Here is a 27,406-nt window from a genome sequence, read left to right on the forward strand (position 1 = left end):
TGAGGGCTTCTAGTATCTCATTCTGATGGGTTTCCTCCATAAGGAGTCTGTGACCTACTTTTGAGTGTGCTAAGCCTTACTGCATAATTACCGTCAAGAAGCATATACTTATTTGTTAGAAATCTTATAGAATACCAATTGAAGAGGAAGTTTTTATATAATATGTATTTAAAAATCACAGGCAAGAGACTTGAATGCAGGGCTCCTTCCTCCCCCGGGAGTGGAGACTTTACTCTCTTGTCTGTTGCTTCCCAGCTAAGCATGAAGTCTGACCTTCTTTCCCTGAGTCAGAACAAAACTAGGCCAGACTTGTAGTAACAAGGGTTTGAAGGTGGGGAAGGGAAACTTATGGCCATGCAACCTTAGAAAGTTACTTACCTTTGCCTCAGTTTCTTCCTCTGTAAAAGAGGGATGTTAATATCTCCTTTATAGAGTGGGTTGGAGAATTAGAGATAGTCTGTATACATCATCTAGCCTGACACCTCATGTGGATGCTCAAAAATGGATCATCCTCATCATTGCTGGTTAATGTCTGTTGATTTTAGGCCCCTTGAAGGAATAAAGGATATGAGATACTTTTCATTGAGAATGAGAGATAGATGTTTAGGGGAAGAAGGAGTGTATCAGTTATCTACTGGTGTGTAACAAGCACCACAAATCTCGTGGCTTAAAACAACAGTGAACTGTTTCTTACCCTTTTGTGGTTTAACCTGGTGGTTTTTGTCTCCTTAGATGTATTTGTGTAGCCGCAGTCAGAGGATGACTGGAGAGGCCGAATGGTCCCCCCGTGGACTCACTCACGTGTCTGGCAGGTGCTGCCGGCTGTTTTTGAAGCATGTTGGTTCTCCTCTAATGGCCTCTCGTGTTCAGGAGTCTAGACCAGCTTTCTGACAGCAGTCACGCAAGCTCCAGTGTCAGACCTCTGCTCGCTCCTGCAGTCTCTGATTTCCCACTGGCCAAAGCAAGGCTCAGACCAATCCCAGGGTCACTGTGGGGGGGATGAGACCCCGCCTCGGTGGAAGAGGGAGTAGCAAAGCATCTGTGGCCCTTTTTAATCTCCCACAAGCTTGACCTTATTAGATATCCTTCTTGGGCTAAAATGGGGCCCAGAAAGAAAAGGTTTTGTTGGTTTCTCCACTTTTCCTGTATCACTGAACCCTTCCTTAGTCCGACATAGGAGCTCATTAGGGAACTGGGGATATTTTGTTTGGACTGAAAGTTGGAGTGAAGGGTAGTAGCCCCTTTTCTGTATTTGAAGATCTTTCTTGGGAAGGAGGGACTCGTTTCAGGGCTTGGAAATGCCTGGAAAGCGGGTATTTCCTCCATTTAAGGAAGGATTGCCACGTGAGGCAGCGAGTCTTCTTGATTGGAAGTAAAGCAGAAGATGGGTAATCAAGTGCCAGGGACTTTGCAGGAGGGCTTTCCTCATGGAATGACTTGGCTTGTTTCTCACCCTAGAACTCAGAGAGAGCACTGTGCTTTTTTGCTGTGGGTACGAATGGGGTGGGGGTGATGACAGGAAGGGAGAGATTCCCTGTGCTCAGACTGGAAGAGTCACCCTGCGCCGAATCTTAACCTTACTTGATTTATAAGGTCAGCTCTACCTGCTGAACCCCTGAGAGGTGGCGTCTACTGTCGGCGTGAAGAGCGTTTCTATTTGGTTCAGTGTCCGGGGGATGCTGCATCTCGAAGACAGGTTTTCTGTGCGTCTTCTTGGGTTAGAATGGAAGGAATTGAGAGAAGAAATGGTAACAAATAAATGTGTACAATTGTTCCAGCAGCTGTAGATTAGAGGGTCAGCCTGTTTAATTTGTCTAATGAAAATGATTTTGGTACTTTCCCCATATCCTGTGTTTTGCGCTACTCCAAGCATGATTTTGAGGTCTCCTGATTTTGTGACAAAACACCCAGCCCAGTTGGTGCTATTGTCGGCAGAGAACACTGCGTCAATAGAATGTGATCAGCATGTGAGCCTATTTCCTTTTCTGCCTCCATCACTCTGTTTGGAGGAAGAGGCAGGGACCACTACCTACTCACCCTGTTGTGAAGCCGCTGAGCAAGAAGTTTGGTGTAGGGGCTTCCCTGGTGGCGCAGTGGTTGGGAGTCCGCCTGCCGATGCAGGGGACGCGGGTTCGTGCCCCGGTCCGGGAAGATCCCGCATGCCGCGGAGCGGCTGGGCCCGTGGGCCATGGCCGCTGGGCCTGCGCGTCCGGAGCCTGTGCTCCGCAGCGGGAGAGGCCACGGTGGTGAGAGGCCCGCGTACCGCAAAAAAAAAAAAAAAAAAAGGAAGTTTGGTGTAGGTGCGGCCTTTGGCTTTGGTTAGTGTTACCTGGCTGGCCAGTTTGGTCAGTGGTGTTTCTGCCTCACTTCCAGCACTTGGATTTTTAGAAGACTGAGAGTGAGACAATAAGCTACAGTACCTACAGGATTCAGACACAGAAGTGGTGTTAGGTTTTTGGTGGGAAGCAAAATGTAAGCCACAAATAAATCTTCCAGCTGAAGCCGATGATTGCTCTCCTGACTGGTGCATTTACAAACTGGAAAATTGTGGAAAACCTCAACCCACCCACTGTGAAGCTCACTGGCTCTTTGCTTTGGGCTTCAGTGTTCTTCCTGATAAAAATAATAATTATGTTATTCGGATGTGGTTGCCAAGCGTTCATGCTTCTCACTCCACTGGTGCTTATAAACGATGCTGCAGCGTGAACTGCTTTGTCTTTGACTGAACGCTTCCGAGCACTGGAGAGTTCTGTTCCCTGTGCTGATTTGTCGTTCTCTTCTCTAACTTTTCAGAATGGACTGCTGAATTATGAAGTATTCCAGACCCAGGAGGAGAACAGCACTCTGCCGCTCACTCCCTTCTCCCCTACTAGTTATTTAAATTAGACTTTTAATATCCTACCAGCTGCTCTTCAGACACATGGTGCATTGTTGCCATTCCCCAGATTGCATCTCTGAAACACAGGCTCTTAGTAACCTTCAGCAAACAAAGAGGCCGCCTCCCGGGGACGCTTGCTGGGAGGGTGTCACCCCGACTGCCCTCTAGCTTCGGCTGGCTCTGGATTGGAATTCCACCATGGAGCCTCGCATGGAGGCCTGCCTGGCACAGGTGCTGCAGAAGGATGTGGGGAAGCGACTGCAGGTTGGCCAAGAACTGATAGACTATTTCTCAGACAAACAGAAGTCTGCCGACCTTGAGCATGACCAGACCACATTAGACAAACTCGTGGACGGACTCGCTACCTTTTGGGTGAACTCCAGCAATTACAAGGTAAGCCATGCGCTGGAAGACGCTCTTCTAGGTGGCCAGGCGGCCATGGGGGATCAGAATGGGTCCTAGAAGAATCCTTTGTGAGCCGTCAGCATGATCCCTTGCTTTCCAGTAAAGGGCAAGTAGAGTTTTCTTTGATTTTTGTTGGAGCTCAGAAAACCCCTTGTCCTTTAGCGCACACTAAGAGAAGGCCAAGTGACCGGGTAAAGAGAGGCTTTTATGTGGGAGAGGTTGCAAGCCTTTGCAGCCTTGAAGTTAAAGTGACTATCGTGTCTAGCAGTGAGTGGCCCTTCGTGGATAGCAAGTGGCTTCACCGATTTTCTCTGGAGGTGGAATTGGCAGTAGGATGTGGGCATTTTACCTGTGTTTTAGCTGTTTTGAAGTCAGCCCAGGTACCAGGCAAGGGCCCTCCGGTGACTTGTGTGTAAAGGCCTGGAGGATATCCTTTAGGTTCCAAAGTTCAAGGCTCTTCAGGTGCCCTTGGCGGGTGGGAGGGGCCAGGCGGGGTCCCGTGACCCGACTGAGTTGTGAAGGTTGATCGTTTTGCCATTCGAGGACTAAGTTTTCATGAATGAAAACTGGCCTCAAAGTGCTGAAGAGGTGTCGTTTCCCCCCCTCGTGCTCCCCACCTTTAGTTTGTTAAGAAGGTGGCCCCTCTGGATCCGGTTGAGGTGGAAGACAACGTGGGACATGTGCTAATAGGTGCTCTAGACAGTATAGACAGTCGGGCTTCCAGAGACAGAACCTTCTGCGATTTTTTCATTGAACCAGTCTTCTGACATGGATTCGGACTTGGAAAGGGTGCTTCCAGGATTTCTTTGTTTGCTCTAGTATAGACTGTTTTCCAATTACATTAAACCTTGATCTTATCTAAGAGTCAGCAGGTTTTAGACTTGTTACCTCGGGCCCTAATAGTTCACTTACAACTCGACATAAAATTTACCCTAATAGTCTTTGAAAGCGGAGCTTAAATTTCCTGTTTCATTCATCTGTTTATTCATCTAGCTGAAATTAACAAGTGCTGGCTGCTGGGTGGTGGGAGCGTTACAAAGGGGAGGGTCGTAGAGACTCTCTAGTCCCTTACGTTTTTGAGGTCTGGGAAGTCTCCTTGTCTGTGTTTGAATCACGGCTCCACGAACCTTTCTGTGTCCAAATCAGGATGCTTCTGGCTCAGAGTAACTGAACGCTGGCTTAGTTTACTTAAAGTTGTCTATCATAAGGAGATTGAGTAATTTCCGTTAAGTCTGCGTAGTTAATGCAATGGCCAGGGAAGAAGAATGTCTGCTTGTGTCTTTTACTTGGGAGGAAACCTTCTCTGAAGCTCCCCAGCAGACTTTTTTACATCGCATTGGCCAGAATGGCTTTGCGCGCCCACCATAGTATCGCTGGAAATGGACAGGTGTCCACGGTGGCCTTCAGCCATCAAGCTCCACCTCCGGGTCCTACAAAGGGGTTCAGCCTCCCCTGAGCAAAGCGTGTGGCCGTGTGGAAGAGGCCGGGGTACTTGGGTGGTATCGGACTCCTGATAGGAAGGAGGAGGTGAGGGATAGGAGTATCAGTCAGTATTAAGACTTGGTTCCTGTCTTCAAGGAGCTCGTAGTCTGGGGGCCGGGGTGGTGGGGAGTGAGCATGAATAAATAAGGGAATGGTTCCAGTCAGTGTCGAGTGTGCAGTAATAGAGATGCACAGAATTTGGTGGGAAGACAGAAGAAGAAAGTGGTAACGTTGTCTAGAGGAACCCAGAGGTTTGAAGACTGGGTCTTTTTTTCGTAATAGGAATTGCAGAGTTACAAAGGAGTGAAAGATTAAGACTTGACCCTTTGTGAAGTAGTTTCTAAGAAAGACAGCTCGTGGGAAGGAAAGCAGGAAGATGGGGTGTGCTGCTGACTCGCGTGCCGTCGTGGACAAGTCACTTTACCTGTCTGTGCAGGGCAGGTGTTTGACTACATCTTCTCTCAGGGCCCTCAAGCTCTGATATCTTGTGTGACTTCATACCGATGGCTTTGGAGTCAAGGCCATGTCTTGTGGTTCTGATCTGACCCAGTGCTGAGCACCCCCCTGGTCTCTCAGGTCTCTAAGTATGGTCATATGGGCCTTGTTCACACCTGGAGCCTACAGCGTGGAACATAGCAGGTGCTCAACGAATCCTGGTTACCTGTGTGAACTCAGGAACTTAGGCATACTCTCGGCAAGTGTTCCTGGTTGCTTTACTGAAATCTGGAAACATATCTTTTAGGGACCCATACCTGTTTTTCTCCTTTATTATAGAGCAAGATTTCTCCTTCAGAGCCTGAAGTACACTTTAAGTTTTATTCAAAGGGATTCACTTTGTATTAAATAATTCTCTGAAGCTTGGCTTCTTGAAATTTTTTCTTTTCAAATTCAGGACTGAAAAGATAAGAGAGGAAAAGGGAAGTACTTTTGGCCTTCCAAAACAGTAGTGCTTGGGTATTGTTATTCCTTCTCCTAGCAGGGAATGTAGATGAATGAAAGCACAAGGTCTTGTTTAAAAAAGTAGTTGGCTGAAGCTTGAATCACTTCACCTTTGAGTATTTCTTAACATGGTAGACAAATTTGTACCTGGTTTCAATTAAAGTTTAATAGCTGTCATTTCTTGCTTATTTACCGTATGCGTTTAGTATCTCATTTAATCTTCATAACACCCCTGCAAGGTAGATGGTGGTATCCTAATTTTATACATGAGGTCACCGAAATTACTGAGAATTGCGAGGTAATTTCTACTTGTGATTATGGAACTGGGATTTAAATGTAGGTCTCCCTGGGGACCTCCCTGGTGGTCCAGTGGTTAAGACTCCATGCTTGCACTGCAGGGGGCGTGGGTTTGATCCCTGGTTGGGGAACTGAGATCCCATACACCGTGCAGCGTGGCCAAGTACATAAATAAGTAATAAAAAAATGTAGGTCAGGCTTCCCTGGTGGCACAGTGGTTGAGAGTCCGCCTGCCGATGCAGGGGACATGGGTTCATGCCCTGGTCCGGGAAGATCTCACATGCCGCGGAGCGGCTGGGCCCGTGAGCCATGGCCGCTGAGCCTGTGCGTCCGGAGGCTGTGCTCCACAACGGGAGAGGCCACAACAGTGAGAGGTCCGCGTACCGCAAAAAAAAAAAAAAAAAGTAGGTCTGTCTGATTTCCTAGCCAGTGTTCCTTTCAGCAAACTTGAACAATAGAGGTAAACATATTAGGCTTGGTGGGCCCTGTGGTCTTCTTGTAAATATTTAACTAGTTTGGACCATTATGATGCAAAAGCAGCCCCAGAGAGTGTGTTCATGAATGGGTGTGGCTGTGTTCCAGCAAGACTTAATGTACGGGAACAGGTGGAAGGTCAGTTGGTCCCCTGGGCTGTAGTTTGCCAACCCTGGCACTAGCTAGAGCATTGAGCACCTACTATGTGTAAATGCTTCTCCTTCACTGGTGGGAACCATTCGTGATTCAACTGGGGGAAGAGTGAGCCTTATAATTTGCACATAAGTTGGGAATAAGGGAGCATTCATTTAGGTTAAATAGGACGCAGTTTGCTTTTGGAGCATTTTAGCTCTCTTGCGCAGACTCATTTTAGGGTCAGTATGCGTTCTGCTAGCCTATCGCTGGTTATCTACTGTGAGCTGGCTGTGATCACGGGTGCCTCTCTACACGGGGTGCTGAATTGAATCTCGGAGACAGAGTGTTGGGTGAAGTAGAAAAGAGTAACTTTATTGCTTTGCCAGGCAGAGGGGGACACAGCAGGCTCCTGCCCTCGAAAACTTAAGTGTCCCTTGAGGGGGAACCAGGACACTGCCCCAAGGCTGCACTGTTGTTTCTTGGCTGCTCCTCCCATGTCTCTCCATCCCCTCCCTTCCTGGATTAGCAACCGTTGGAATCTGCCCCTCGGAACTCAGGGAAGGTCATGGAGGCTGAACGGAAGGGCTCCCCGTACCCAGGAGCCCCTACAGGTCCTGCTCAGTTTCAGCTTTGGACTTTCTTGGGTCACCTTGGGGAGTGAGTAGTTGGTTCTTTAAGTAATGTCCTCATACAGACGGCGCACCCTGGGGCTACACAGTGGGGCGCCTTTCACCACCCCACCCCACCCCTTTGCTGGAAGAGGTTCGTAAGTCTTCGATGTCACAGTGACTGTGGGAGACACAGAGGAGATGGGAGACTTCTTGATTATGGGGCTTCTTTTCTAGATTAGTCTGACATTAAAAATAAAAATAACAACGAAAAATTTGAATATGGCTGCCCTCATTGATGTGGTCTCCTCTTCCTGTTTTTCCTGAATAAAACTCAAAGAAAGAGGAAGATGGTGGAGTAGGTTCCTGATGTACCTCCAGCCACTTTTCTTGTCTCCCCCTGCCCCTTTAGGTGAGAAGGGATGAAGGTAAGAGTGAGCTCACCTGGGGAGGCCACCTGGGCCATGGCAGTTGGAGGGAATTGAGGGAGCCTTTCCCAGCTTTCCCAGGTCATCTGAGCAACTTGTACTGAGCCAAACAGCTCCGTGCGTGCAGCCTGGCGGGTTCTCACAGGGCAGGAACGTGCGCGTCTAGCGGGCTGATCGGAACAGAGCATCCCAGTGGGGACCAGGTACTTTTGTGGATATAGTCCCGCAGTCCCTTCTCTGCAGTTACAAATTCCCCAAATCTCTGAGAACCTAGTGTTCTTCGTTTTTCATTTGATCTGAAGTGAACCGATATGAGACTACTGATGGTCCTATTTACCTGCTTAGGGCATGTTGTGCTGCAGAAATATTCACGTTTGATGGTGGGTGCTGGCCCAGGTTCTGTTCAAGGGGATACCTATCTATCTATCTGTCTGTCTATCTGTCTATCCATCCATCTATCCCTGCCTGTCTATCTATCTGTCTAAAACTGTGCAGCATTTTACCCTTCTAAAACGTGAAAATTCCGTGTTCCAGAACACATTTGGCCTCCAGAGTTCTGGATAAGTGACTGTGGACTTGTATTTAATATTGTAGAATAATAATAATGACCCACGGTTATGGGACACTTCCTATGTACCAGAAATTGTGCTAAAGATGTGTTCATTTTAACTTATTATTACCATACGAAGTAGATCTTGTTATCCTCATTTTACAGGTGAGGACATTGATGTGCACATAAATCAGGTAACTTGTTTAAGGCGACAGAGCTAGTAATTAAGGTTTCTGGGACTTGAACCCAGGTGTTCATGCAATGGCTGAAGTACATAAAGCGCTTATCCTGTGCGGGTACTGCCCTGGGGGTGGGTATACCGTGGGGAAAAGACAAACCCGGTCCCTTCCCTCACAGTGTCCGGCCAGTGCTGGGCAGTCTCGCTCTGTCTAAATCTAATATATGTGGACTCCAGCCCTGTTCACTGTTGTCTCAAGGCCCAGGCCGTGCTGACTTGTATTTCAAATTTGTAGGTTCCCTCTTAACTGAGGGCTTCCTTCCTCCCTGCCCTAATGGTCTTCATGGTGTAAAGGGGGGACAGGTAAGGCAGGTGAGAGGAAAGGGCACAGTGTAGGGTAGGGAATAATGAACTGTTAAATTGCATCGTAGGAGCGTCTGTAAATGCCGTAGTGCCCAGAAGCAGACTGCAGAAGGTTTAGTCTCTCCTTAGCTGCTTTACGGGGTGCAGGGTGACCCCTGCCTCAGATCAAGTGCCCTTCATGGCTGGAGGAGCAGGTGCTGACAGATACCTGGAGGCCCCTCTGGTTCCCTTGCCTATCTCTAGAACCTTGGCTTCCACTGAGGCTTTTATTTTCCCCCTTTGTCCTTGAGAGGAGAGCCACAAAAGATGATTGGATTCAGATTAAGTGACTTCCGTTTCTTTCCTTGGCTGTCGGCTTGGTGCTGCCATAGCGATGAGGCCTTCCAGAGGTTGTCCATTCTTCCCAGGTCTCCCCTGCAGCATTGTCCTGTGGGTTGCAAGAGGTGAATTTTTCTGGGTGTAGTTTAAAAAGACAGGTGCCTCTCGTAAGTAGGAAAGCTACAGTGAGCAGTACTAAGCAAAAAAAAAAAAAAAAAAAATCCAGGAAAAATTGTTTCAAGAAAATGAATGCAGCTTGTCAAATAAAAATGGTGTCCTTCATGTATGTGATTAATGGCATTTCTTCCTGAATATGTGTTTCTGTATATGCAAGGGCAGCAGAGTGTATTTGGGAAGAATTCAGGTTGGAGCGTGAGCCGTCTGGACTCCCGTCCTGGCTCTGCCACTCAGACCTTGGAGCAGGTCACTGTACTCATCTGTGAAAGGGGTCTGATGACACCTGGTACATAGCATTGTTAGAAGGGTCCAGTGAGCCAGTGTACGAAGGTGCCAGGACTGCTTGGTAGCAGCACGTGGTCAGTAAAAGAAGCAGATGAAGATACGTAGTTATTGGGCCCAATGATAACAAGATCTGTAGAAAGTGAACTTTTATGTGGGACTGAGTTAGCGTGCTTTCCTGTAGCCCTTGTCAGCCTGTGCCCTGGAGCAGAGACCTGGATCTTTTGTAATACAGTAAGAATCCTTGAACCCTGCACTGCTGATAACAGAGGCTCTGAGCAGAGCAGCCGCTGGCCGGAAATTCTGAGGGTGAGTTTAAAACCTACTGGCAAAGGCAGTCCACTGATCGAGGACCCCTGTTTCCGGAGGGTTTCACTTGTTCTTTTTAATACTTTGCCTGGTTTCAGAAAGCTAAAATTGAAATAAGGATACATATGAAAAAAGAAGTCATAAATTGGATGTCAAAGCAAAAAGGAAAAGAAACAGCTGGGGTGAGAACATGGAGCTGACAATGAGGCTGATGTCTACGAATGGCTCACATGTATGAGGCACTCGTGTGCGGGACCCCTGAAGCGCTTGGCGCTCGTTGCCTCCTGTAGTTGTGAGGCAGGTACGCCGTGATAAGCCCTGGGATTGGTCCGGTTCTACAGCTGGGAAAAGAGCAGTGAAGCAACTTGCCCAGGGTTATATAACTAGAAAGTTATTTTAATCTGGATAGTCTGACCTTCGAGCCCACATCCGCATCCATGCAGTACGGCTTCCTTTATAACATTGCGACAGTATTTATAGCATATTTATCAGAGCAAAAGAGTGTAAGGACATACCCCACAGCTGCCAGTGATGACTTTAGGAGGCCGGGTCCTGAGTGAGAGATGAGCAACTCATTTTGTACTGTAATAAAATACCAAAATTATTTAAGACCAGTGTATTTAAAACAGTTCTTTGGCTGGTCCTAATAGAATTATGACAGTATATACTTTTAAAAGTTTTTATTTTGGAAAATACTCAGACCTACAGGGAAGTTTCACAAGACAGTGCAAAGAAGCATTATTTACTATAGCCAGGATATGGAAGCAGCCTGAGTGTCCATCAATCGATGAATGGACAAAGAAGATGTGGTGTGTCTACACACACACACACACACGCACACGCACGCACGCACACAATGGAATATTATTCCGCCATGAAAAGAATGAAATAATGCCATTTGTGACATGGTTGGACCTTGAGGACATTATGCTAAGTGAACTAAGTTAGACAGGAAAAGACACACTCTGTATGATCTTATATGTGGAATCTAAACAAAAAAGAACACAAACGAAGCTCACAGGTGGTTGGTTGCCACAGGGAAGGGTCCGGCGTTGGGCGAGATGGGTGGAGGCTCAAAAGGCACAGACTTCCAGCTCCAAATTAAGTACTGGGGATAACATGCAGCGGGTATCGCGTAGTCGAAAGTTGGTGAGAGAGCAAATCTTACAAGTTCCCATCACAAAGGAAACTTCCTGTAACTACGTGTGGTGATGGATGGTAACTAGACTTCCTGTGATGGTCATTTTGCAGCATGTACAAATACCGAATCATTATGTTGTACACCTGAAACTAATGTCACGATACCTCACAAAACAAATAAATAAACCCAAAGCCAACATACCAGTGCAAAAAATTTCCATGTGTTTCATTCAGACCCCAGTGGCCATACTTCACCACTTGTTTTATCTTCTCTGTATATGCATTTTATTTTCGTTTGTGAGTTGTAAGACACGTGCTCCGTCTCTCCTAAATATTCATGTTTTCTAAAAACATGGGTGTTCACTTACGTAGCCTTACACAGGTATCTAGAGCAGGATTAGGATTGATAGAGTACTAATATCCAGTCTGTGAACCTTATTCATATTTTACCTGTTGTCCTACAAATGTCCTTTATAGCAAAAGAAAAAAATTGTTCTGGTGCACATGCAGTCCAAGCTCACAGGCTACATTTTGTTCTTACCTGTACAGTCTCCTTTGATCTGGAGCAGCTCATCACCAGTCTGTCCTTGGCTTTCTTTTCTTTTCTTTTTTTTTTTTTTTGCGGTACGCGGGCCTCTCACTGTTGTGGCCTCTCCCGTTGCGGAGCACAGGCTCAACGGCCATGGCTCACGGGCGCAGCTGCTCCGCAGCACGTGAGATCTTCCCGGACCGGGGCACGAACCTGCGTCCCCTGCATCGGCAGGCGGACTCTCAACCACTGCGCCACCAGGGAAGCCCTGTCCTTGTCTTTCTTGACTTAATGCTAACCCGTTTGTTTTGTACAGCCCCTCCATTTGAGCTCGGTGGCTGCTTCTCAGGATTGGGTTAAGGTTATGCATTTTGGCAGAATACCATGGAAGTGATCGGTGTATCACATCAGGAGGCACGTGGTATCTCTTTGTCCCACTTGGTGAAAGAGGAGTTTGCCAGGTTGCTTCCAAAAGTCGACGTGTTTTCCTTTTATAATTAGTAGGTAGCTTGTGGGGAGATATTTTGAGACTGTAAATATCCTGTTTGTCATCAGACTGTCACCTACTAGCTTTAGTATCCATTGATGATCCTTGTCTAAAATAATTATTTGGATGCCAAAGGGTGATTTTCTTTTCTTTTTTTTTTTTTTTTTTTGGCCATGCTGCGAGGCTTGTGGGATCTTAGTTCCCTACCACCCGACCAGGGATCAAACCTGGGCTCTCAGCAGTGAGAGTGCAGAGTCCTAACCCCTGGACCGCCAGGGATTCTGATTCCATCATTTCTTCTCCACTTATTAGTTGGCTCCATATATATATATATATATATATATATATATATTTTTTTTTTTTTTTTTTTTTTTTTTTTTTTTTGCGGTACGCGGGCCTCTCACTGTTGTGGCCTCTCCCGTTGCAGAGCACAGGCTCTGGACGCGCAGGCTCAGCGGCCATGGCTCACGGGCCCAGCCGCTCCGCGGCATGTGGGATCCTCCCGGACCGGGGCACGAACCCGCGTCCCCTGCATCGGCAGGCGGACTCTCAACCACTGCGCCACCAGGGAAGCCCCGGCTCCATATATTTTTGAAATGTATAACCTTTGTCTATTTGTATAGCAGGAATTAAGTGTATATTTTGATAGTTATTCCCAAAAGGAACTACTGTGATGAAAGAAAAAAATGTTTAAATTTAGTCTTATTTAGGTACATTTATATTTGTAAAGAATTTAAGGCAACCTAATAATTTGTGAACATAATATGGTGAAGTTTGGTTTGAGCTCTGGGCTTCCTAGCAGCCAAAATAGAAATGGAGAGATGGTTACCTATACCCTTTTTTAACAACTGTGAAAGGAATATAGAAAGACAAATAACAGCAAAACGCCTTCCTGGATTTAGCAGGGTATTAAAGGACACTTTGCATGAGGGGGAAAAAAGGAGAGCATGGGAAACAGATGAGACAGAAGACAGTATTGAAACCGTGCACCTCAGATTGGGACTTGAACCCATGTGCTGGGATTCTAACCCAGCCTAAACCCACTTGAGTCCACGTGGCTGGGACTTGAACCCACGAGGCCAGACTCAAACCCGGCCAAAACCCACAGTCTTCCAACTGAGATCACACACCTGGTTTCAGGACTTGATGAAGCTCAGGTTCTTGATGTCTCATCGCAGAAAGAATTCAGTGAGAGACAAAGTGATAAGTGACAAGTGGATTTATTTAGAGAGAAACACACTCCACAGACAGAGTGTGGGCCATCTCAGAAGGTGAGAAAGGCACCAGGGTATGGGGTTGTCAGTTTTTATAGGGCTGGGTAATTTCATAGGCTAATGGGTGGGAGGAGTATTCCAGCTATTTCAGGAAGGGGTGGGAATTTCTAGGAGTTGGGCCACTGCCCACTTTTTGACCCTTCTGGTCGGCCTTGAAACTGTCATGATGCCTGTGGGTGTGTCATGTAGCTGGCTGATGTGTTACAGTGAGTATATACTGAGGCTCAAGGTCTAGGGGAAGTCAACTTGTCCGCCATGTTGGACCCATTTGGTTCTAGTCAGTTTATGTCATGCCCTCGGGCTATGCCATTCTTTCAAAGGTCGTGTCCTGCTCCTTCCATCCTGTTTTGGTACTGAGTGAGACACAGGTTATTCAGCTGTTCCTGTAGACAGAATTCACCAGCTAGAGTTTTGGGCTAAGGGGAAATTGTCCGATGGCATCCAGGGTGAAAAGATAACCAAGAGCTAGCCGACCCCACTGAGTTATCTTTAAAAAAAATAAAATAAAAAATAATAATTTATTTATTTATTTATTTGGCTGTGCTGGGTCTTAGTTGCGGCACGTGGGATCTTCGTTGCCACGTACAGGATCTTTGTTGTGGCATGCGGGATCTTTAGTTGCGGCACGTATGCAGGACCTAGTTCCCCAACCAGGGATCGAACCCAGGCCCCCGTCTTGCAAGCGTTGGAGTCTTACCCACTGGATCACCAGGGAAGTCCCTGAGTTATCTTTTTATTTTTATTTTTTTGCGGTACGCGGGCCTCTCACTGTTGTGGCCTCTCCCGTTGCGGAGCACAGGCTCCGGACACGCAGGCTCAGCGGCCATGGCTCACGGGCCCAGCCGCTCCACGGCATGTGGGATCTTCCCAGACTGGGGCACGAACCCGTGTCCCCTGCATCAGCAGGCGGACTCTCAACCACTGCGCCACCAGGGAAGCCCCCTGAGTTATCTTTTTAACAGATTAAGTAGAGGGAGAGTCTGTGACAAGGATCACGGCAAAGAACCCAGAGAAACTGGATGAAAGTGGCTTGAAATAGAGTAAGGGAGGTTGGCCTAGAGGAATTATCTGGCTGTAGCTGATTTTCACAGGGTATTTGGGGTCGGGGCAAAGAGGGCTGTCCATCGTGGGCCGTGTGGAAGGGGTTCTGGAGGAAGAGGCAGTGCTTGGTGCCAGGCCTGATGGCGGGTGGGGGTTTCTGTGTTTAATCATCCTCATTAAAGGCTTTGTGGAAGAGATGGCCTTTGGGCCTTTCTGGGTGAGAGAAGGGAGATGCCTCCGTGACTACACAGAGGAGCGTGTGGCAGGCCTCATTAATAGAGGTGATTTTTGTTTGTTTGTTTGTTTGTTTGTTTTTGCTGTACATGGGCCTCTCACTGTTTTGGCCTCTCCCGTTGCGGAGCACAGGCTCCGGACGCGCAGGCTCAGCGGCCATGGCTCACGGGCCCAGCCGCTCCGCGGCATGTGGGATTCTCCCAGACCGGGGCACGAACCCATGTCCCCTGCATCGGCAGGCGGACTCCCAACCACTGCGCCACCAGGGAAGCCCAGAGGTGATGTTTTGACATAAGCGGCCTGTCCTACACGAGTGAGGCGAGTCCTTCGTGAGTGGGGCGGAGCTAGAGTCCCAGGTGGAGGAGCCTGGAGGGGGCCGTAGGGAGTGACTGCCCTCTGGCACCTTAGTAGGACCTGGGAACCGACCGGAGGGGCAATGGAAGACCAGCAGCTCTGGGTGCTGATGTGGGTGGTGTGGACTAGGGTGATTTAATGTAGCTTTAATGCACTATTTTCTTCTGTGAGTTTTTAGCTGTCATTTCTTTATCCATACCTGGTTGCCAACATCTAGGCTGTTTCTAGTTTTTTGCACTGAGCATCCTTGAACATACGCGTGTATTGCCCTCTTGTGTGTCTCTGCGCTGGAAGTTCTGAAGGGTTGAAGTGTTGGGTCTGAGCAGGCCGTATTGCCCACCCACCGGTGCTGTGTGAGTGCCTTCGTACGTTCCTGGGTCCTGGGGGTTACTATTTCTCCGAATGTTTTTCCTTTTTGCTGGGCAAAAGATGTCTCTGCGTTGCTAGGCGCAGTGTTGGAGAACGTTTCTTCTGCTTCTGACCTTTCAGATAAAAGCAAATCTTAAGAGGATATAAAGGAAATAATTTAATTTTTCTTAATCTCATTTCCCCCTTAAATGATTGATGCAGATAGGTTCTGTCTGGGCCATCTTAAACATGAGCAGAGTAGGGGATGCCAGTAGTTGGGGGAGGGAGGCCTGATAACTTGACAGTCTACCCTGAAGTGGATTAAAGAAATGGGGTCTCTCTGTTTGTTTTTATTTATTCCCATTAGCTTCTGTTAAAAAAAAACCCCACAGAATGAATAAGAGAGTTGTGAGGAAAACACCCACCATAATCCATTTCTTTGGACTGTTCCTTTCCTTTGTCCAAGTGCTTTCCCATCTAGTAGAACCTAAATATCAGCGCATCTTAACTGGGCTAAGATGGGAGATACTGAATAAAGTCACTTTGTTTTTGTTGGACAGTTGAGGGTATGTGTCTGATCTTACATGATTCTTCATGTAATTGTAGCCTAACCTAAGGACTGTTTTTTAAAAAACAGCTTTGTGAGGAAAAGGATTGATACTAACCTTTCTGCTCGTGGTGAGGAATTCGGATGGACTTTGTATTGAACAGTTAACTCAGCTCAAACCAGTTCAAGATAGAGAGGGCATCGCTGGGGCAGACCCCTGGCCGGGGCCGTGGTTTACCGTGGAGAGCGCGCGGGGCTTTGGGGGGCGTCTGCTCTGTGTGGCCGTTGACTTCTGGACTCTCCCTTCAGCACTGCCCTCGCGGCCACCATGGTCCCACCTCACATCTTGCGGCCCCATCACCGGGGCAAGAGTCTCTCTTCTCCCAGCTGGGAGTGAGACATGCCGCCAAGCCTTTGGCCCACGCGCTGTGGCCAGGCAGGTGCGGCGCCGCAAGGAACTGGTGGCCTCTCTCAGAGCCCTGCACGTTGGGGGCTGGAGGAGGTGGGACGGTTCCCCTAGGAGAAGGGGGGCTTGGCTGGAGGCACTGTGGGCAGTGAGGACCTCATAGCTCAGATTGCTTGAGAGGCTGCAAGGTCCCCACGGAAGGCCCAGGCTGGCAGCGCAGCTGTCGTACTCGCTGGCGTGGATTTGGGGTGCCGTTGGCCTGTGCTCCGTGGGCTCATGCTCTGCGGGCTCAGGAGTCGGCGCCCAGAGGTGCCCCGCGCTCCAGGGCTGGCCTGGCACCTGTGCCTGTGCCTCGCTTCTCTCCTCTGATGACCCTGCACTGTGTGGGCTTTCTGCTGTGTCGTCAGGTGAGAGCTTTTCCATCTTTCCCAGCCCCTTTAAGCTGAGAACTTATTTATTGTTGGTGGTTATTGTACTAGTGTTTGTAATTCTAGTACCAAGATGCCGGTGTTTTTAGGGGTATAATGCCACTCTTTCCGTCGTTTAAACATCTGAAGTCTGGATCACTTATGTATCGATGGACATAGAGTCACAGGCTGGTTTTTAACGTTTCAGATGTGCATTTGCTTACCGTTTGCCTGTCCGGTTAAAACCATTCCTGGGTGTCTTGTTGTAACTAAGGAAACGGCAGTTAACACGAGTGAAACTGAGCCTCTTACGTCTATTTATCACTTACATATTTCTGAGAGCCAGTTTGGGCCTTTCACTTCTCTCGGAGCTCCCAAATGGAGTAGCTTTACAACTGGGAGGGGAGGGGTGATGTGATGTTCAGGACATTGATTTGGATGCCGTCGGGGATCATGTCAGGGACCAGGAAGGGGACGGCTCCAGGCCTGCTTTCCAGCCTCCCGGGTCTGGGCCGCTTCCCTGTGTCAGGGGCTAGACTCCTGCTCTCCTTCCCTGCAGCTCCAGGTCTGTTCTCTCGTCCAGACCTTCTCTTCCCTAGGACGACTTAACTTTAGTCAGAGTCAGCCTTCCTGCCTAGCCATGCTACTTTGGGAGAAGTGTGTTCAGAGCAGGTAGGCGAAAGCCAGTGCGCTTCCCAGTGAGTGTTGCTTGGGGGCCAGTGGCAGACGTGTTCCCAACCCAGCCCCGGGGGGCTGCTTCTGGCTGGCTGTGTGTGGGCCACAGCCCACATATAAAATGAATGAGGAGGTTTAGACTCCCAGGGCCCCAAAGCACAGGGGGATGTGGGCACAGTGGGGACACGCCCACACACTGAGGATAGCTGATATACGGGGACTTTTTTTTTTTTAATGCTTATTGAACATACCTGAGTTCAAGAAAACCTGATGTATACGCATCATTGATGTACATAGGGGCTTATATTTTGCTTTAACATCTGTGCTTTAACTCTCCATGTACATCAGACATAAATGATTCAGACTTCACGTTTTTCAAATACAGAAAGACTACCATAAAATACCATAAAAACACTGGCATTTGGTGTTAGAATTCCAAGGAAAAATCTGGTATGGCATGTGTCCCACTATTAATGGAGTGTTTTTAAGCGGGAGGGGAGCATTTAAGGGAAAAGAGAATGTTCACATTACCACTGCATTAAGTATTTCAGCGTTGGAAATTTCTTTTGTAACATCTGGCATTAAAAACAACTTTTCCTGGGCTTCCCTGATGGCGCAGTGGTTGAGAGTCCGCCTGCCGATGCAGGGGACACGGGTTCGTGCCCCGGTCCGGGAGGATCCCACATGCCGCGGAGCGGCTGGGCCCGTGAGCCATGGCCACTGAGCCTGCGTGTCCGGAGCCTGTGCTCCGCAACGGGAGAGGCCACAGCGGTGAGAGGCCCGCGTACCGCAAAAAAAAAAAAAAAACTTTTCTTTTTTAAGGAGGCTTCGGGCCCTCAACACTGTTAGTTCTCTACACAGGTCAGCTTTATTCGTATTAGAGGTGCATTTCTGCCAGTGTTCTGATTAATAACGGAGCAAGTGGAGCCAACAGGTTGAAGGTGGCGGGACAGGAAGCCATCTAGAAGGCGCTCTGAAGAGAAACCTCGAGTGCCTTGGGAGAAGGATTTGTTTTTTGAGGCCCATCGTTAAAAATTTTATTTTATTTTTAAAAATTCATTTTATTCAAGTATAGTTGATTTACAGTGTTGTATTAGTTTCTGCTGTACAGCAAAATAACTCAGTTATATACATTCTTTTCCATTATGGTCTATCACAGGGTATTGACTAGAGTCCCCTGTGCTCTACAGTAGGACCTTGTTCATCCATTCTCTGTATAATAGTTTGCATCTGCTAGAAGGATTTATTTTTACAGACTGAGATCTTGGTCCCTTTCTATAGAAAAAATTGGTCTGTTTCTTTTGCCAGCCCCCAGACGAGGTCGTCCTGGTTTAGGGCGGCAGTGCACCTCTAGGAATGGAACGCCGACACAGGCGAGCTCCCGCGCTCAGTCTCTGTGGAGCCGTGATCTAGAACCCTGCTTTGGCGATTGCTTTCACATCCTCTGGAACCATGGCCTGCCTCTGCTCTGGCTGTTGTTTTTGTCACTTGCCGGCAAATGCTTCCAGGCTGCAGAGATGTTTAGGAAGCCCTTTGTGATGTTGCGGCTTCCACTCAACAGTTCCTGGTTGGTACTTTTCCCCCCTTTTTCTTCAAAGACGGCTCCAGTTTGGTAAAATACATAATTCCTAATGAAAGGTTCAGAACCTGGAATCTGGGGCCAGACTGCTAGGGTTAGAGGGCATGCTCCTTCCTTTACTCCCCCTCTCACTGGCTGTGTGATCCTGGGTAGGCTACTTAACCTCTCTGGGTCTCAGTTTTTCATCTGTAAAATGGGGACAGTATCCGTCTCAGGGTTGTTGTGAGGGCGAAAGAGTTCGTACGCAGGCAGTGGTTGACGGGTGCACAGTGCAGCAGGCTTGCTGGCTTTATGATGATTTTACAGCACCCGCTGTGATAATCTTTCTTCATTTCTCTGTGGGTGGTCCAGCACTGTCACCACTTACCTTTGGGTACCCGTTAGGGGATTAAATAGCCACAGAACAACCAAACAGCGGCAGAAAGAGAAGCCACAGGGGAAGAAGCAGTCTGGTTGCAAAGCAGCCTCATTTCAGGAGACTGTAGTTGAGGCAGCTTTGCCGTGTGTCTCTGCAGGGCGCTGGGTGCAAGTTTGCTGGCTCCGGCTCTCCATGCATTAACGTGTGTACTAAGGTGGGTTGTGGGCTCTTTCCTTCTTCCCTCCCTCTTTCCCTCCTCAGATGAGCACAGAACTGATCACGGTCAAGAACAAAAGAGAGCACCTGTGAGCAGGAGAGGGACAGGGCTTGGGTGCGGAGACAGTAACCTGATGGGCACTTGGCTGGGGCTCTAGAAGAGGAAGATGGTTTCGCTCGAGTAGAGTTAAAAGTGCGTTGGAGGTGTTTGCTGTGCGTATTTTGCCGAAATGAATAACTGGTGAGGGAGGTTGTGGAAGAGGAGCTGTCTGAACGTCATGAAGAGTCACCCAGGTATTCGACCTCCTGCCGCGTGTCGCAGATAATAGTAGGTTTTCCTCAGCGTCCTTCTCACCCCACTTCCCAGAGCCTGGTTAGCCCAGAGACTCCTCAAGTTTAGGCCATGTCCTCTAGGGCACAGAGCACAGGACTGGAATTTACTGGAGGTTTGTAGGGTGGCAAGGCCTTCACGTCCCTCATTCAGCCTCGAAAAGCTTTGAGGCTGAATCCACCTTGTTCAGGGGGTAAGTTCAGCAGATGCTTGTGAGACAGGAGGGAGGGGAGCATCACAGGGTCTCGTCACAGTGGCTGGGAAACGGCTTGGCGTCCACAGGTAGTGCCTAGAGCACGGGTTCTAGGCGCACGGGCTTCAGTAGTTGTGGCTCGCGGGCTCAGTAGTTGTGGCGCACGGGCTTAGTTGCTCCGCGGCACGTGGGATCTTCCCAGGCCAGGGCTCGAACCCGTGTCCCCTGCACTGGCAGGCAGATAGATTCTTAACCACTGCGCCACCAGGGAAGTCCAGTTAATTTTTAAAAGTAATGTGCGCTTGAACTGCGATAAAGACCTGGAAGTTTCTGCTTGCATTTATTTGGCTGGGTCAGTAGTTGAAAGCGGGCCCTGGTGTCTTGCTTCTCCTTTACGTGCTGACCTGCTGTCCTACTGTCCTGAGGGCTTGGCTGCCTGCAGGCTCGGCTTGGGGTGCAGCAGCCTTCTTCCTGAAGTGGCCCCTTGACTCTGCAGTAACCTTTGTGAGACACTGGTCTGCCTGAGGAGCGCGTCTAAGGGTGAAATTCAAGGTCAGCTCTGTAAGATAGCCGTTGCCCAAGTGACACAGTCAGAGAAAATGAATCTTTCCTCCCCACATTCTTGGTGCTAGAGGTCAGGGGACGGCTCTGATGCAAGCTTAGGGTAGAAGAGAACGCTTTTTGACTGATTGAGGGCATGGCCTTTCATTTCTAAGTGGTTTAAAGAATTTACGGCCCATTGTTTCTTCATTCCAGAGTCCTAAGGATATGGGTGATATTTTTTCTCAGACAGGAATGTGGGTTTTGGCAGTGACTCTGCATCACAATAACTTGAAAATAATCCAGTCCTTTGGAACCGAAATGAAAATGTGTGACCTTTTTGCACGGGATGTGCGTGCACATGAAAGAAATGTGTGCATGGTGAATAAAAAGTCATTTGAAACTAGAAATAGTGGCTTTCAAGTTGGGCAAATCTCAAATACCCAACATTAGGAGAATATGAGATATGTGTGTGTATTTCCACCTGTTTATCAGGAAGATGGTGTACTCCGCCCAAGGATAGTCTGTAAAGACTTCTCAGTGGGGAAACGCTGATGGGATGATGTAAAGTGAAAAAGGCAGGAGCAAAATTTATATAGAGCTAGGTCTCAACTGTGCACAAGTGTGTAGAAAACATGATCTAGAAGGAGCTGTGTGAAAATCTGAATGGTATTAATCTATATCGGGAAATTATAGACGATAGGTTTTCTTTCTATGTTCCTGTAGTTTCTAAATGTTTCACAGTAGGCATTTGTTATTTTTATAAACAGAAATTAAAGAATTTTCTTCTTCAGCTGCTTTTGAGATGATATTGGTCAGGAAGTGATAGGGATGACATACCACGTATGCTGTCTGCTGCAGAAGTCAGACTTGTTGCGAAAAGGCAATGCCTTTGGTAGGTGCACAGTTGCACGTCCGAAATTAAGGAGGGTCCCTGGTAGCTTAAAACGGTTCCTTAATTACTCTCTTGGAATTATGGTTACAGTAAAGTAACTTTTAAAATATGACTGATACGCAAACAGTATTGCAGTTAGGGTCACGAATCCCCTCAAGCATATTCAACTATGTCAGCCCTACTTTTTTCTCATCAATTTCATCTAATTGCTTGAAAAAGATGAAAAAAATCTGAGAAAATCTGTTACGCATTCAACACAGGAACTGTTCTGATAAGTTTTGCTGGCTAAGTGAGCAAACATTGGTATGAATTTAGCTTATCTTGATGATTTAGTTTACCCCCCCTTGTTTTTACATTTATCTTTTTGTAGTGATTGCTGGATTTTATTTCGTTTTCACCTCAGAATTTTGAGACAGAAGATTGTGAAATATGCCATGGCCACATGTTCAGAGTTGATCAGCAGGGCAGTCAGAGGAAGCCAGTGCTGGCTGTGTGATTTGATTCCTGCTTTATAGTAAAAGGAGGATTAATTCAAGAGGAAAATGCTGATTTATCTTCACCAATGCATACGCGTGGAGTTGAAGCTTGTTCTTTATATATTTCAAGCCGTTAGAGTGGGGATCTTTTGCCATGAAGGAATGTATTGCCTCTTCCTGTCCCCTTCCCTAACAAAACAGCCTTGGTGACAATTATAATCGCTTTAGAGATTGCCAGGGTCTGAGGGAGGAGGTGGGGTGGGGGTAATAGGGAGTGAGTGCTGATGGGTGACGGGGTTCTTCTGGGTGATGAGGGTGTTCTGGACTTAGATAGTGGTGATGGCTGTGCGGCCTAGTGCAGACACTGAAAATCACTGAATTGTACATTTTAAAAGGATGAATTCTATAGTATGCGAACAATGTCTCCATTATTTTTTTTTTAACATCTTTGTTGGAGTATAATTGCTTTACAATGGTGTGTTAGTTTCTGCTTTATAACAGAGCGAATCAGTTATACATATACATATGTTCCCATATCTCCTCCCTCTTGCGTCTCCCTCCCTCCCACCCTCCCTATCCCACCCCTCTAGGTGGTCACAAAGCACCGAGCTGATCTCCCTGTGCTATGTGGCTGCTTCCCACTAGCTATCTACCTTACGTTTGGTAGTGTATATATGTCCATGCCACTCTCTCACTTTGTCCCAACTTACCCTTCCCCCTCCCCATATCCTCAAGTCCATTCTCTAGTAGGTCTGCGTCTTTATTCCCGTCTTGTCTCTAGGTTCTTCTAACCATTTTTTTTTTTTTTTAGATTCCATATATATGTGTTGGCATACGGTATTTGTTTTTCTCTTTCTGACTTACTTCACTCTGTATGACAGTCTCTAGGTCCATCCACCTCACTACAAATAACTCAGCTTCGTTCCTTTTTATGGCTGAGTAATATTCCATTGTATATATGTGCCACATCTTCTTTATCCATTCATCTGTTGATGGACACTTAAGTTGCTTCCATGTCCTGGCTATTGTAAATAGAGCTGCAGTGAACATTTTGGTATGTGACTCTTTTTGAATTATGGTTTTCTCAGGGTATATGCCCAGTAGTGGGATTGCTGGGTCATATGGTAGTTCTATTTTTAGTTTTTTAAGGAACCTCCATACTCTTCCCCATAGTGGCTGTATCAGTTTACATTCCTACCAACAGTGCAAGAGGGTTTTCCCTTTTCTCCACACCCTCTCCAGCATTTATTGTTTGTAGATTTTTTGATGATGGCCATTCTGACAGGTGCGAGATGATATCTCATTGTAGTTTTGATTTGCATTTCTCTAATGATTAATGATGTTGAGCATTCTTTCATGTGTTTGTTGGCAATCTGTATATCTTCTTTGGAGAAATGTCTATTTAGGTCTTCTGCCCATTTTTGGATTGGGTTTTTTTTTTGATACTGAGCTGCATGAGTTGCCTGTATATTTTGGAGATCAATCCTTTGTCCATTGCTACATTTGTGAATATTTTCTCCCATTCTGAGGGTTGTCTTTTTGATAGTTTCCTTTGCTGTGCAAAAGCTTTTAAGTTTCATTAGGTCCTGTTTGTTTATTTTTGTTTTTATTTCCATTACTCTAGGAGGTGGATGAAAAAAGATCTTGCTGTGATTTATGTCGAGTGTTCTTCCTCTAAGAGTTTTATGGTGTCCAGTCTTACATGTAGGTCTCTAATGCATTTTGAGTTTATTTTTGTGTATGGTGTTAGGGAGTATTCTAATTTCATTCTTTTACATGTAGCTGTCCAGTTTTCCCAGCAACACTTATTGAAGAGGCTGTATTTTCTCCACTGTATATTCTTGCTTCCTTTATCAAAGATAAGGTGACCATATGTGTGTGGGTTTATCTCTGGGCTTTCTATCCTGTTCCATTGGTCTATATTTCTGTTTTTGTGCCAGTACCATACTGTCTTGATTACTGTAGCTTGTAGTATAGTCTGAAGTCAGGGAGCCTGATTCCTCCAGCTCTCTTTTTCTTCCTCAAGATTGCTTTGGCTATTCGGGGTCTTTTGTGTTTCCATACATACAACTTGTGAAATTTTTTGTTCTAGTTCTGTGAAAAATGCCAGTGGTAGTTTGATAGGGATTGCATTGAATCTGTAGATTGCTTTGGGTAGTAGAGTCACTTTTACAATGTTGATTCTTCCAATCCAAGAATATGGTATATCTCTCCATCTATTTATATCATCTTTAATTTCTTTCATCAGTGTCTCATAATGTTCTGCATACAGGTCTTTTATCTCCTTAGGTAGGTTTATTCTTAGATATTTTATTCCTTTTGTTGCAGTGGTAAATGGGAGTGTTTTCTTAATTTCACTTTAAGATTTTTCATCATTAATGTATAGGAATGCAAGAGATTTCTGTGCATTAATTTTGTATCCTGGTACTTTACCAAATTCATTGATTACCTCTAGTAGTTTTCTGGTAGCGTCTTTAGGATTCTCTATGTATAGTATCATGTCATCTGCAAGCAGTGACAGCTTTATTTCTTCTTTTCCGATTTGGATTCCTTTTATTTCTTTTTCTTCTCTGATTGCTGTGGCTAAAACTTCCAAAACTATGTTGAATAATAGTGGTGAGAGTGGGCAACCTTGTCTTTTCCTGATCTTAGTGGAAGTGGTTTCAGTTTTTCACCATTGAGTTGATGTCTCCATTTTTAAAAAAGAAGGGATTCCATATGTGAAGGAGTCCCATCTGTGTCCCACCAACCCCTTTAGTCCTCTTAGTAGTAAATTACAGAGTAGCCTAGTTCTCCCAGAGAAGGCTGGGTTAAGGCTGAATTTTCACAGGCATTTGACATGAAAGTTTAAAAAAATCCGTGTGATTAAATGATCAGTCCCATCTAAAATGCTGCTATGAGAAGACAAAATCTATGGACATGGATAATACCATACTTAAAAGATCTGTTTCAGGAGGACCATTATGGGGATGTATTAGTGAAGACTGCCTCTGTTTTAAACTTTAAAATGGAACAAACATGTATTAAGTGGCAATAAATAACTGAATGAAGGAAGAGAAGGGAAGTAGGTGGGTTTTGGACTTGAAAAAATGAGGGGTTTTTTTTGTTTGTTTGTTTTAAGAAGCAGTTGCTTTATTGTGGTTTTCAAATGGGGGGAAAAAAAAGAAGAGCTGTAACAATTTTGAATGTCTAGTTATGTGCCAGATCTTGTGATAATTGCTTTTCATATTTTATGCCATTTAAGCACCATAAGAACCATATTTTCAACGCTATTTTAAATTTGGGAAACTAAAAATAAAACAAAGGGGGACTTCCCTGGCGGTTCAGTGGTTAAGACTTCACCTTCCAGTGCAGGGGGTGCAGGTTCGATCCCTGTTCGGGGACCTAAGAGCCACATGCCTTGCGGCCAAAAAACCAAAACATAAAACAGAAGCAACACTGTAACAAATTCAGTAAAGACTTTAAAAATGGTCCACATCAAAATAAAACAAAAAATAAAAAATAAAATAAACATTCACTGCCCCCTCCTCCTTAAAAAATTACAGTGTATGAGTGAATGAATGCCTTCAGAAGTTCCCAAAGAGCAGTGACACCCAGTGTATCACCCTCCAGAGATTCCCACATCTTGGTGAACATCTGGGCATTTTCTTGTGCATGTATCACATTAGAATTATATTATATAGGGAATTCCCTGGCGGTTTAGTGGTTAGGACTCCTCACTTTGACTGCAGGGGCCCCGGGTTCGATCCCTGGTCAGGGAAATAAGATCCTGCAAGCCGTGCGTCGTGGCCAAAAAAAAAAAAAAGGATTATGCTATACATGCTCTTCTACGGCCTGTTGTGTGTTTGTTGCTTTGTTTTACTCAGTGTAAAAAGTTAGTAGAATTTTTGGGGGGATAAAATATGATTGTTTCTATGGCCTCGTGATAATTCCTTTCTGTGTGTGTGTAATGATTTACCTAATCAGTCAGTCTCCTATTGATAGAGATTTAGGTTGTTTGCACATTTTCACCATTTAAACAACATTGTGATGAGTATTCATGGGTAAGGGCTGTATTTTCCCCCAGCCTTTTGTCATGGGTTTCCCTCCAATATGTATAAAAGTAAAGAGAATAAAACAGTGAATCCCACATCCCATCATCCAGCTTCAACAGCTGTTAGCACTCTACCATTCCTGTTTCATCTGCCCTTCCTCCACTTTTCTCCCCCTGGAGTGTTTTAAAGCACATTCCACGAGTATTATCATTTTAACTGTAAATATTTCAATACATATATTTATGTATTATGTATATGAAATATACATATTTCAATACATACTTTAAAAAAGTACCAAAAAAAAGAAAAGTACCTACAGTAATATTATCACACCCAACAAAATTACTCAAAATTCCTTAATATCATCTGTTTCAAAATTGTCTTTTTACAGTTGATTTCTTTGGGATCATATCCAAATGATGTCCTGTGTTACATTAAAATTTTTGTTAAAATTGATGTTTCTCTCCCCACCCCCCACCTTTTTTTTTTAACATCTTTATTGGAGTATAATTGCTTTACAATGTTGTGTTAGTTTCTGTTGTACAGCAAAGTGAATCATCTGTACATGTACATATATCCCCATATCCCCTCGCTCTGAGCATCCCTCCCACCCTCCCAATCCCACCCCTCTAGGTCGTCACAAAACACCCAGCTGATCTCCCTGTGCTATGCAGCTGCTTCCCACTTTTTATTCATATAATTTATTTGTTAAAGGAACTGTAGTATTTCTTCTGTAGAAGCTCCCTTATTCTGGATTTGACTGATTGCATTTTATGTCGTGGTGTCATGTGGCATGTTCTGCTGTGTCTGGAAAGCTGATAGCTAGACCTGATTCTGGAGGCTCGATTAGCTTCATTGTTTCTCTTAGTAACGAATGCTTCCTCGGTGCTGGCGTGTTCATCCATCTGCATCACATTCACCGGTCCATACCGGCTGGTATTCTTACTTCTGGGGATGCCAAGATTGATCAGGGGGTTCGGGTGTTCTCATGGATCCCTCTGTTATATCATCTCTCACTTGTAATGGTTTTTAGGAGCAATTGATGATTGCTGCCTAGATTATTTCATTAGATGGCAATAGGACAGTTTTCTAATTCTATCCTTTCCTTTAATTCTATTATTAATTCACTGTGATTCTTCTATAAAGAACTTTGCCTCATCAACTAGTTGGTTACTCTGAAATACAGTCAGTACAGGAAAGGCAGTTTGCCTTATTCTTTCCTTCAGGTTATCAATTTTCAGAACACGAGCTGGTGCCTACCAGCCTCCAAAGACGTCTAAAGAGGGTCTTTTTAGTATTAATATAACTGATGAATTTAACCATATTTGTTGTGTTCAATCCATTGCATTTGAGCGTCTTCTTGGTGTCCCATATCTGGCCGTAGGAGTGCTTTTAAGTCATGTCAAAAGGGCACAAAGCCACTTTGAAAGGGCTGTTTTCCAGTAAAAGGAATTGGGTGCCTTAGAGAGATGGCTGATTCCAGGTCTAGGCAGGAATCGTCCAAGATGAGCCCGGGACA

At 46.0% G+C, this 27,406-nt stretch overlaps 1 protein-coding gene across 4 annotated transcripts in view; it reads left to right on the forward strand.

Annotated features, from left to right (window-relative positions):
* Positions 1-27,406, forward strand: part of CLASP1 (cytoplasmic linker associated protein 1) — a 268,685-nt gene that overhangs the window by 32,279 nt on the left and 209,000 nt on the right. For all 4 annotated transcript variants that reach the window (XM_082630779.1, XM_082630777.1, XM_082630780.1 and 1 more), the window contains one exon: positions 2,794-3,271. In XM_082630779.1, coding sequence (XP_082486905.1) covers positions 3,077-3,271 — 195 coding nt within the window. In that variant the 5' untranslated portion in view covers positions 2,794-3,076. The remainder of the gene's footprint in view (positions 1-2,793; positions 3,272-27,406) is intronic.

The sequence above is a fragment of the Mesoplodon mirus genome (assembly GCF_964341445.2).
Source record: "Mesoplodon mirus genome assembly, chromosome: 8".
Lineage (NCBI taxonomy): Eukaryota > Metazoa > Chordata > Mammalia > Artiodactyla > Ziphiidae > Mesoplodon > Mesoplodon mirus.